The 12,651-nt window shown below is 36.8% G+C and overlaps 1 protein-coding gene across 1 annotated transcript; it reads left to right on the top strand.

Moving 5' to 3' along the window:
- Nucleotides 1-8,722: 8,722 nt before the first annotated feature.
- LOC107159505 (translation machinery-associated protein 16-like) lies at nt 8,723-10,569 on the top strand. The gene is given in 2 exon segments (XM_048784112.1): nt 8,723-8,831; nt 8,834-10,569. Coding segments are annotated over 2 exon segments (567 nt in total). The 3' UTR covers nt 9,292-10,569.
- Nucleotides 10,570-12,651: the final 2,082 nt, after the last annotated feature.

The raw sequence follows: 12,651 nt of genomic DNA on the forward strand, positions 1-12,651 counted from the left end.
TCCATTTAGGTCTGTGTCATGCAGACCACAGGTCACAGGTGAATCTGAAGCCATGCTTGCCACCAGGGAGGGGTCTCACAGTGCAAGGCGAGCTCATGCTCCTCATCAAACTCCTGATTTGTGTCTGAGCCTGTCACCTGGTCAAGACCAGGAGATATAATGAGAGACCTGTCAGAGGCTTTTATACAACTTCTCTTTATTATAAAGAGAATTGCCAGGAAGTCAATTTCTTTCCCAAGAGATAAAAGCAAGCAACTTGAAAATGAATTACTATCCACATCTACCCCCAAAATCAGCAGGGGAACCAGGCTTTGCATGAAGCCAAAACTGACTTGTCGAATAGAGAAACTGAAGTAAACAGCGTGGGTCTTTGATAACATCACAAAGCAGCGCCGAAGGCCATCCTGCACTGGACTTTCTCTATGAACTAATAAACTGTGTCTATAAAACACAAATCCATTTGATAACTTCCTAAGCCAGTTTGAGTCCTCCTTTTCATGTTAGTACAGTCGAAAACAACAGTCTATTCATTACTGACAATAATATAGTCAATAGGGTAGGCTGATTGGTTAAAAAGAAAACAGGCAGGGAGAAGTTAAAAATGGAGCCAGAAATAAAGTTGGAAATCTGGCCACTGGGAAATGGAAGACTGACGGATGAAGGAAGGAACTCTTTGGGGTAAATAACCATCTCTGTGCTTTGACATCAACTGTCTTCATTACGCTTAACTTAATCAGCAGGAGTATCCAACAGGTTGCTCAGGGACCAGCAATATCTGCAACACCTTGGAACTAGTGAAACATGTCAATGCCTGGGTGCCCCCCAGGCCTGGTGAATCAGAAATGTGGGGTGGGAACCAACCATCTGTGCTTTAATAAGCAGCCTTCTAGGGGCTTCTGATACAGGCTCAAGTGTGAAAACCACTTCCTTAAATGTGCTGGGACAAGTGAATTTGCATGAATAGTTCTCATTATTAATTCTCAGCACTTGATTTGAAGTCAGAGCTTAGAATCTACTATCTTTGTCCCAAACTTTGAATATGGGAGTCTCACCTCCTACTAGGAAGAGTCTTAAGTCACTGAGTAGCTACTTCTGGCCAACTGAATCCTGAGCATGTTGACCTGTAGCCAAATTAGAACTCCCTTTACAACTGTTAAGAAACCAAACTTTAAAAAGCGCTGGTCCACCCTGCAGAGTAAATATGAACAGTTTTATTTGGTACTAGAGGCCCAGAGAAAAGTGCAGTATTTTCTGATTCTTTAAATTGCCACTTCTGGAGCGTGTGAAGTGTCGTTTGGGGCTGGCTCTGGTTAGAGGCTTCATTAATGTGTTCTTTTTTTTTTTCTTGCTAAATAATTTTAAGGTCTGAATTTTTTTTTATTTAATATGCAATTAGCGGGGGTTAATGTTGTAAGCCCCATGAATATTTCTGTAGAGCAACCTACTCGGAGATAATTGTGTTAACAGCTTTCAGGGAAAGATCAGTATCATCAACACATGTTAAAAGAAAAGTGTTTTTCACCAAGGAAATCTACCATGTGGTTAGTGTCTCAATAATTAACCTATTGCTCTTGGAAAAAAAAAAAAAAAACAAAGTTAGAAGCAAAGGCAATTAAGTCATTTTAAGTGATTTCACTCTCATCTCCATTCCCACTCCAAAGAGAGGATTCCAGAAAGACTTCAAGGAAGCAAAAGGAAAGTAACATTTAGATGGACTCAGAGGGCAAAGGGGCCACTGTGACAGAAATAGCCTGATGGCGGCTGTTGAATGTGAGAAACTCTTTCTCTTGCTTTCCACAATTAGGATCCATCTCTTTGACACCTCGCAAACATCAAGAGCCATAGCGTCCAAGTCAAGGTCAAAACCTCAACAGGTAACTCTAACAGGCACTTATTCAGGTCACTCCCCCCATCATCACCTCTAAAATAGAGTGATATCGTCCCCAGAGGTTGCAATCAGGATCAAATGCAGTAACCATATGAGGAAAAGACTTATAAACTGAGAGTGCTGTGCTCACCAAGGACTTTGTTATTGCTATGACTAATCACCATTTTGATGGCTTCTTTTTGGAAGCTTCTGTTACTTCCGTTGGAACCTCTCAATATGTAGGGTGTGTCTCTTTGAACAGAAGAGATATGGATACTATCTGCTTTCTAACGGGATCCGAAGCCTGTTCCATAGTTTCAGATCCAAATGGAGTGGCATTACATTTCTAAAACTTGCGATTCCAAGCTGTTGACACAAGAATGCACTGAGTCGGACTAAAGGGTCGTGTTGCAGCAGCGTAAAGTTGGCCAGGAATGATTTTATAACCTCTAGAAGAGGTTATAAAAATGAACAACTTGAGTAATGTTTTAGAGTTAGCCAGGTGAAGAGGCAACAGGAGAAATGTATTCTGGCTGAATAAATGGTATATGGGAAGAATCATAGAAAGAGCCTGTTTGGGGAAATTCACTTAGCTCAGTTGGGGTTGGGGTAGAAAAGGTGTGGGTTGAGGAGCTGAGGTGGAGAGCAACAAGAAGTATGTGTGGACACTGAGGGAGAAGCCTACTTAGGCATAACTTCCATGAAGGTCTGTGATACACTCAAACATACACAAAAAATCTTAGGAACCAAATATAAGGCAGAGGCAATGTCAGAAATAACCAGATTAAATTTTTGCCTCATTGCCTAGTTTGATTTTTTCCATTAAATTAAATCTCTCTTTAGATGGAAATCCTTGGCTCTTGCTTCATGGAGTCCCTTCTGCCAATTTTGATCCTTCACCAACTCCCATCTCTACTTTGAATAGATAGGGTGAATTTGGAGTGAAGAAGGAGCCACCAAAGAATCTTGTCTCAGATGGGCCTGTTACGTCCCTCTGTACAGGAGTTTGAGATCAAGGTAGGTATATGGATTAGGAGATGATTTCAACCTGCAGAGAATACCACTCACATTTCTCATTTAGATAATTGGATAGGTGGTCATTCTAGTTTTGAACCAAGTAATATTGCACAATGAGCCAAGCATGGGGTAGGAGGTTAGTGGTAAGAAATGATGTGTTTTAGAAGTACTATAACTGAGCCAGGTGTGGTGGCACAGGCCTGTCAATCCCAGCAGTTTAGGAGGCTGAGGCAGGAGGAATGTGAGTTCAAAGCCAGCCTCAGCAAAAACAAGGCACTAAGCAACTCAGTGAGACCCCGTATCTAAATAAAATACAAAATAGGGCTGGGGATGTGGCTCAGTGGCTGAGTGCCCCTGAGTTCAACCCCTGGGAGGAGGAGGAGGAGGAGGAGGAGGAGTGACATTACCCATACTCAAGAGAAGAGGTTCCCTGAAAGACTGGTATAGAGATGGAGATTTGGAAGTCATCAGTGTAGAGGTGAGAGTCAATGCTGTTCAAGAGTTAGTGTTGCAAACGGAAGAAGATAAATGGAAGAAAAGTTGACTATTGACAGAATCCTAGGAAACATCAATATTGAAGGACTGGGTGGAAGAAGAGAAACACAGAAAGGAAATACTCAAAAAGTAGAAGTAAAACCAGGATTTTGTATTATCTTAGAAGTCAAGGGAGGAGATGGTTTCTAGAGGTCAGTTAAGCTAATCCATGGGATTTGGTCAACACTGGTCATAGGTGGCCTTAATGAGAACAATTTGAGTAGAATAAGGAGTATGGGTGCCAGATTTCAGTAAATTTGAGGAATAAGTGATGAAATAGAAGAGTCTAGAAGGTTGTTGCTGTATATTTTGCCAAAAGAAATCATCTCCACGTCTTTGCCTTTGTGTGATACCTCTTGTTTTTCATGCGGTTCTTGTCTTTAAATTCTTTGTTTTTTTTTTTTCTCATACTGCATGCTTATCAAAATTTTAGCATCTGTCCCAAACTCCACTCCAGTTAATATTGATAAAATAATGATATGGAACCTGGCTTTGTGAGTAATTTTCTGTGAGAACTCAATAAATCTTTGACCCTTTGACCCTGTCTATAAAATAAGGAAAAGAATTAATGAGCTGGGTATCTAAAAGAAAGTAATACTTGGAAACAGAAAAGGAAAGCTGGTGCACAATAAAAAGCAGTGTTGTACCTAGTAGGTCTGAGCCCCAAATGGATTAAAAATGCAATATTCCCCAACTTCTCCCAACAAAGGTACCAAATACCTGTGCAAATGAATGATAGTCAAAATGAACATTAAATTGCTCTAACCAATGAACCCTAAGAACAAACACCAAGGAAGAATGAGTCCATCCATAAAGAAGGTAAATAGTATGTGGATAATAATTGCTGGCCTCCTATACCCTGTATGTAATCCTTCGGTACGAGACATGGGGGACAACTGCATTACCTCTGAAATGGGTCCTACTTTTCCATGCAACCTTTGCCTAAGCTATTTTATTTTTTCATCGAATAGTATTGTACAGGTAGAATGAGTCACAAATTATGCTGGATTCAGTTTTGCAGCTGAGGGAGGGAAGAGCTTACTAGTGATTGACATCTAGGGATGGCTCCAGTTTTAAGAAGAATGGAGTAAGAACCATCCACACTGACTTTCTCACCAGGTACAACTAACTATAGATCTGGGACAGAATACATTTGGTAGCTATTCAGGGCCTCTGCAGAGTAAACAGGAGCAGGCAAAGAAGATTAGGCTATGAATGAAAAGGCAACAGACTGGGAATGGTGATGAGTTTAGAATTTTTTTTCTTATGATATCTCCCAATAAGGAATCAAGGAATCCTAAAATCAGTAGCCATCCAGGCAGAAGGAACTCCAGGAGAAGTCTGGAAAGTTCTGTGTCAAGGAGCAAGAATGAAGTGTCCCAATATTTGGAAATAGTGGGGGAAATCAGCAATAGTAGTGGAAAGGGGGGCCCAAAGAAACCTAAAACTCTGAAGCAGAGGAACCTTCTCTCCTGATCAGAGGACTTGTGGTCTCAAGTTGGGGAAGCTCTTTCTCTCTCTCTCTCCTACCACATGACTTATCAGTCCTGGTTTACATGGTAGGACAAGGTCAATCGATTCCCAGCTTTCTGGCCATAGAACCAAAAAAGAGAACCTCAAGAAGCCTGAAAGTACAAGAGTAATCACAGAAGACAACAAATACACTAACATTCTCCCTATGACATATATAAGACCCAAAGTCTCATAAGATAATGTTCAAAATGAATAAAATGCGTACAGAACATAAACAGCAATGGAAAAATGTCCTTAAAATAGAAAATGACCATCAACAGAAGTTTGTACTGAGATAATACAGGTGTGGAAATTCTTTGATGGAGACTATAAAGCAGTCATTACAAAAATGCTCGAAGAAGTGAGGGTAAACCCTTTTGAAATAAATGGGAAGACGAGAAGTGTCAGAAAAACTATAGAAGATACACAAAAGAACCAAGTGAAATGTTTATTTTTAAATCGATTCGTTATAATTACACACAATAGCAGGATACATCATCTTGCTGTTGTACATGCACATAAGTTTCAGATGGAAATTTTAAAACTGAAAACTAATATAAAGCATCTTAAAACTCATTGAGTGAGATTAACAGCAGAAAAGAAATGACCCTGGAAAGAGACAGAGAACTTGACAACAGACTAATAAAAATTATCCAATCTGAACAATAGAGAGGGAAAAGAAGTTAAAAAGTGAAGACTCAGGAAACTATAATACTAAAAGTTCTAACATTTGTGTCATCAGAGCCCCAGAAATAGAGGAGGACATTTCACTGAAAAAAAAAAAAAAAAAAACCTCATGGCTAAAATTTCCCCAAATTTGGCAATAGACAGAATCCAATAGATTTCAAGAAACTCAGCAGATTCCAAGCAGTAAATCCAAAAAGTCTATGCTTGATCATTAAAAATAAAATGCCAAGAAACTAAAATAAAAAAGTTTTTTTAAAAAGCACCAAAATTATCAGAAGCAAAGAAAAATGAAAACAAAATGCAACATATATTCTAACAAGGATTCAAATGACTAGATGTTGAAACAACTGAAACTGCTGTCAATCCAGAATTGCATAGCCAGTAAAAATATCTTGTAGGAAGGAGAGGGAGATGAAGACCTTCTCAACACCTTTTAAAAAGCAATTCTTTAAGAAGAAAGGAAATGATATCATGACACTTGTAATACCAGAAATAAAGGAAAAGCAATAGAAGTGGTAAATATTCCATAAGTATAATTGATAATTGAAACCAAAAATTATAATGCTGTATGATGGGTTTTCAATGTATATAAATAGATACCTATGAGGTAAAAGGGGGAGAGTGATGAAACCCAATCCTTTGGACTTGACAAAATATGCATTTTGTCTTGAAAAGGTATAGATGTATCTTGCAATTATAACAGCAACCAATAAAAAAAACCCAAAAGATAAAGAAAAAAATACAGTAGATTAGTTCAAATAGAACATTTCAAAAACCCCAGAATAAACTATGAAAGTAGAACAAAGGAATAAAAATAAAGGGAACAAACATAAAAACATAATTAAATGATTATGCAAACATAACAATATTTTCTTTAAATATAAATACATTAAGTACACCAATTAAAAGAGATTAAAAACATGATCTAACTTTATGCTATCTAAAGGCATTCAGATTAGATATAGGCAGTTAAAATGAAAAATGTAGTGAAAGGTTACCATGCAAATTCTAAGCTAAAGAAAGCTATAGTGTCGACATCAGGCCATGTAGAGTTCAGTACAAAGAAAATCACCAGGGATAAAGAGTGGTTTTACAAAATAATAAAAGGATCAATTCACCAAAATACTTAGAATCATAAATATATATATAAGCATAACATAACTATACATATATATACACATAATCATAAATATATATATATATATATATATATATATATATATATATATATACACACACATACATACATATACACATAACAACAAGGGTCAATTCACCAAAAGGCTTAGAATCATATATATATATATATATATATATATATATATATATATATACACACATATCATATTTTCTTCAAAATACAATAAGAAAAAAAATCAAAGAAATAAAGGTAGAAATAGATAGACAAACCCACAGGATAGCCGAGGATATCCATACTCCTCTCTTAATTTACAGAACTGGTAGATAAGAAATTATGGAGGATAGAGAAATAAACAACACCATCAACCAGCCGTGCCTAATTGGCATTCATAAAACACTCCACCCAACAACAGCTGAATACACATATTTTAAACGCATATGAACCATACACCAGGACAGAGCACATCTAGATTTATAAAACAAACCTTAACAAATGCAACGAAATTGAAATCATTCAGTGCTAATGGAATTATCCTAGAAATAAAAAACAAATGTAAAAGGAAAATCCCCGAACACTTAGACATTAAACAATACACTTCTAAAATAATCAATATATCATAGGGGAAGTATCAAGAGATATTAAAAAATATTTTGAACTAAATGATAAGAAAATGTAAAAAAAACAAAAAGTTAAAGTTTACAGGATGCAACTAAAGCAATGTTTGAAGGAAAACTTATAGAATGAAATGCATATGCTAACAAAGAAGAATAGTTTCGTATCTATTATCAAAGGCATCCTTCTTAAGAAATTAGGTGGAAAGAGCAAAATGGGAACAAGATACAGTGAAGAAAGAAATTAAAATACAGAAAAGAAAATGAATAAAATCAGAAGCTGTTTCTTTAAAACGATTGATAGAATCATTGTACTTCTAGCAAGACTGATGGAGAATAAAAGAGAGAATGGACACTTTATTGATTCGAGGAAAGAAAGAAGGATGTTTTGAGGGTCATGTTATACACTGGCTTAGTAATTGGGGAAATGCCACTTACATACTAAGTTACAGTCCTAGATCAAAACAATCAGAATTTACCCCTTTTCAGAGTATATGCCATATTAAGTAAAATTTTGCTTAACTGTGAAAAATATAAAAACTTAATATAACAATGGTTTTAGAAAGATGAAAACCTGAAATTAGCCCGCTGAAAGATGGCTTAATGCCGTGCAACATCAGAATCACCAACTCCTTAATTCTCGCCCCCCCATCATTAATAACTTCCATTCTCAAGATGACCTCATGATGTACAAAGGCAATTGGAACAAATTATTAAGCATCCATTCTTTCCAGCTGGAAAGAGAGATGGGTAACTCTCTTCAAAGATATACCCACAACTTTCATTCTTCCCCCTTGATTATAATTTGGCCATGTATCCACATCCAACAGCAAGGGAGGCTGGAAAACAGGCTCTTTATCGAGTGCCCAGATAAAATAATAAAGGAAGAAGCATATCAGAGATATGAGTACAATCAGCAATATTTGCCACACATACTGCAAAATCTTCTCAAGATGTTATTGGAAAAGTTTATACTTTTGGATCCCACGTGTGTTCAGGCTGGAGTATCAGCGTGTGCTGCGGCGGCTGTGGTCGGTAATTGAGGGATCTGGAGTGCCGAGGCTCTCCGCGGCCTCCTGGACGTCACCATGGTGGGCCCCCTCCCAGTTTCCTGAGCTCTGTCGACTTGCACATATTTTCTCTGGTGAAAGTTTTCAAGAAATGAGAACATTCAGTGCCTGTTTGTTAGAAGAATGAATACAGGTGTGAATGAGGAATTAATTTTCATTTTAAATAATCCTGCCAAGGGAATTTTAAAAGAAAGTGATTTTAAGCTGCGTCGTATCAAAGGACAACGAAGGGAATGGATTTTGTAGGTAACAAGAAATGCAGTCTCAAGAAGTTATAGTATTCATGCCTAAAGTACCAAAGGGAAGAAGTACAGGACGGGAAAAAAAAGTCATCCATCCGTATAGTAGAAAAGCAGCTCAAATTACGAGAGAGGCCCACAAACAAGAAAGAAAAGTGAAAAACTGCAGTGGTTTCAAAGTCATCTGGATCCCAAAAAATTGGGGTATTCAAAGAAAGATGCTTGTGAATTAGTTGAAAGGTATTTAAATAGATTTAGCAGTGAGCTGGAGCAGATCGAGTTACATAACAGCATCAAGGACAGGCAGGGAAGGCGGCACTTTTCCCGGGAAACAGTTATCAAGCAGACGATGGAGCGGGAGAGACAGCAGTATGAAGGATATGGCCTTGAGATCCCAGACATTTTAAATGCAAACAATCTGAAAATTTTTAGGGAATGGGATTTTGATCTGAAGAAATTGCCAAACATTAAAATGAGAAAACTCTGTGCTAATGATGCAGTTCCTAAGAAGAGGAAGAGGAAAACTATTTTAACTATAGACAAAAATTTAGAGGAATTGGAACTAAAAGGTGAATCAAATGACTCAGATGAAGAAATGACTCCAGTAGCCTGATTGTCTTGAGTTGAAAATAATTTGAGAGCTTCAAATTACACACACATTAATTATGTAAATAATTATCTAGACATAAGAATTTGCTATTGAACTCATTTTTTTATAATGAGAGTCCTATTTGCAGTTTAAAATATGGTGTTATGATTTTTATTTAAAAATGAAGGTTGCAATTCATTTATATTAAGTTGCTAAAATAGATAAAAGTTGTATTAATCTGTTTTTAGTTGCTATAATGAAATACTCAAGGTTAGGTTACTTATTAAGAAAAGACATTTATTTAGCTCATGATTTTGGAGGCTGAAAGTCCACAAGTACTGGCTCTGGTAAGGGCCTCTGGCTATGTCACTTCACAGTGGATGACATCACAATCCATGCAGGAGGGTGTGACAGAAGGTAGTGAGACAGAACACCAGAGAATGGGGAGGGGCCAGTAATGACCTCTCCCTAGGCCCATCTCTTAAAGGTACTACCACCACCTCTTAACATTGCCACACTAGGCACCACGCTTCTATTATGTGAGCTCTTGAGGAAGACATCCAAAAGTGATCTTTTAAAGACATTTAATCCGAACTTTGTGCAGAGGAAAAGTACTGTGTGAGGACAAAATGTGTTTTGAATTTTTTTCCTTATGTGGATTTAGGATTGCCTAATCTCCCAAATGGGGTGAATGTTCAGTAATCTGTTTTCCAAGAGATTCCTGTGGACATTTCTTAAGTTGTGATAATAACAAAATTGTGTTAAACCAATTCTTCTCTTAAACATTAAACCTATTTTTTTCCTTACAAATAGGGAAGAATTTGATAGTGAAGTCATATTCACCAATAGATTATACATTATCATTTATTTTTTTCTGAGCCACAGGTAAAGGTTAGAAACAGAAGAGTCTGTCTCTGTGGTTATATTGATCCCTACACTTAATCTGTTATCTTTTGACAAAGAGAATAAATGATTCAGGCTTGCTCCTTTTCATTATATATTATTTTTTGCTTTCTCATTGTGAAAAGTGATAAGTTTCTAAAAGGTTAAATTGACGTATAAGAGTATTTCAAGTGGCATGAAAAACACGGACATATTAGAATTTAGTTATAACAATTGTTAAACATAAGTATCCTTTAGTGTACTTTTTAAAGGATGTGATATAAATATATTTATTTTCAAGAAAAGGAAAACAGTATATGTGGTTAACTTAATATCAACTGTCTTATTAGCAGTTTATATGAAGTGTTATAACTTTTTTACTTCTGAAAATTAAAAATAAAATTTAATTCAAAAATGTCACCTTAAAAAAAAAAAAAGTTTATACTTTTCACAAACTGCAATTCCTTCTGTGAAGGAAAACAACATTATGCCCCTTGGGACCTTCTGGCCATCTATACCTTTAATTCAAAATCCCCTCCTGTGTGGGGTAAAGGGTACTTATATATTGTTGGTGGGATGGCAAACTGGTGCAACCATTCTCTAAAGCAATATGGAGATTCCTCCAAAAACTAAGAATAGAACCACCATTTGGCCCAGTTATAGCACTCCTCAGTATATATATATCCAAAGGAATTAAAATCAGCATACTACAGTGATGCAGTGACATCTCAATGTTTACAGTAACTCAATTCACAATAGCTAAGCTCTGGAGCCAATCTAGGTGCCCTTCAAGAGATGAATGGATAAGAAAATGTGATATATACATATATATGTGTGCACATGTGTGTAAGTCTTGCATTTTTCACACACACACACACACACACACACACACACACACACAGTATTGCTCAGCCATAAAGAAGAATGACTTTATGACATTTGCTGGTAAATGGATGGATCTGGAGACTATCATGCTAAGTGAAATAAGCCTATGTTTACTTGGGATGCTTTTCTCTGATGTGCAGAAAATAACTCAAAATAAGGGCAGGTGACGGGAAGGAGAATAGAAGTTCAGTGAAATAAACAAAAGGGAATGAAGAGAGAATTGAGGGACAGGAAAAGGAGGACAGTGGGATGAATCAGATGTGACTTTCCTCCGTACCTATATGAACACACCACAGTGAATCTCACCATCATGTACATCCACAAGAAATTCTTTTTAAAAATAAATAAATAAAAATAACTATGAGTAAATGGCAGAAAGATCAACAGAAGGAAAGAACAGGGGGCCCTAATTAGAGTGAGATCTATTTCATGCCTGTATAATGATAACAAAATGGATTCAACTGTCATGTATAACTGAAAAGAACTAATAAAAATCTTTTAAATCCCATCCTGAACTAAGCTGCGGTGGCACAGCTGATGTCTGTTAAACTACCTAAGTCATGAATTTTTTTCACCCATAAAATAAGGACTCTGTGCTCGCTCAGCACCATCAGCACCCATTAATCTCAAATTCTCCCATGCCCAGGACACATGGACTCAGGTGTAATTCCAATCTAAAAGCAAAACAGTGGCCATTTGGGTGAAGTTCAAAATGGGGTACATCAAAGGTCTTTCAAGAGACCAATAAGTTGAGGTGCCCCTTCCCTGAGGTTTTCCTTATTTCTCCTGCCTCCCTTTCCCCCCTTATGCCTTCTTTTCCCCTTGTAATCCTCATCCAATCCACTAATTCCTTTTGCATGAACCTATGAAATGTATTTTGAACCCAACTGCTTCTTCTCTCTGCAGTTGTCTCTCAGGATCTCTGGAAAATTGGTCTAGGACACCCTATAGATACCAAAACCTTCAGATGCTCAAATCCCTTATTTAATAGGGCCTATATTTGCATATAGCCAATGCATATCCTCCCTTATACTTTAAATCATCTCCAGATTACTTATAATATTTAATATAGAACAAATGCTATATAGTTATGCTGTGTCTCTTAGGAAATAATGACAAGAAAGAAAAATCCACATGTTCAGCAGAGATGAAGTTTTCTTTTGGAATATTTTTGATCCAAGATTAGTTGAATCTATAGATGCAAAACCTGTGGCTACCAACTGTACTTTATTCCAAGTTATCCTGACTCTTTCCATACATCTTTCTCTTTGGGCAGAAAGCAAAACTCAGTATTCTCACTGGTCTACACCAGGGATCAGCAAACTTTTCCTATAAAAGACCAGTAGAATATATTTTTGACTTTGAAAACCCATAGTCTTTGTTTCATCCTATCCACTCATCCCTTGGAAAACAAAATCAGTAAGAGACAATATGTAAACAAAGGATGACTGTACCAATAAAACTTTATTGACAAAAACCAGTAGTGGGCCAGATTTGACCCACGAACTGTAGTTTGTTCACACTTGGTCTAGACTCTTACTATAGCGAGTCCCCACAGCATGTTTTGCATTCCTTAACACATATTTCTCTGACTTCTTTCTTTATTCATTATAAACA

Source organism: Marmota marmota, unplaced genomic scaffold (assembly GCF_001458135.2).
Source record: "Marmota marmota marmota unplaced genomic scaffold, marMar, whole genome shotgun sequence".
NCBI lineage: Eukaryota > Metazoa > Chordata > Mammalia > Rodentia > Sciuridae > Marmota > Marmota marmota.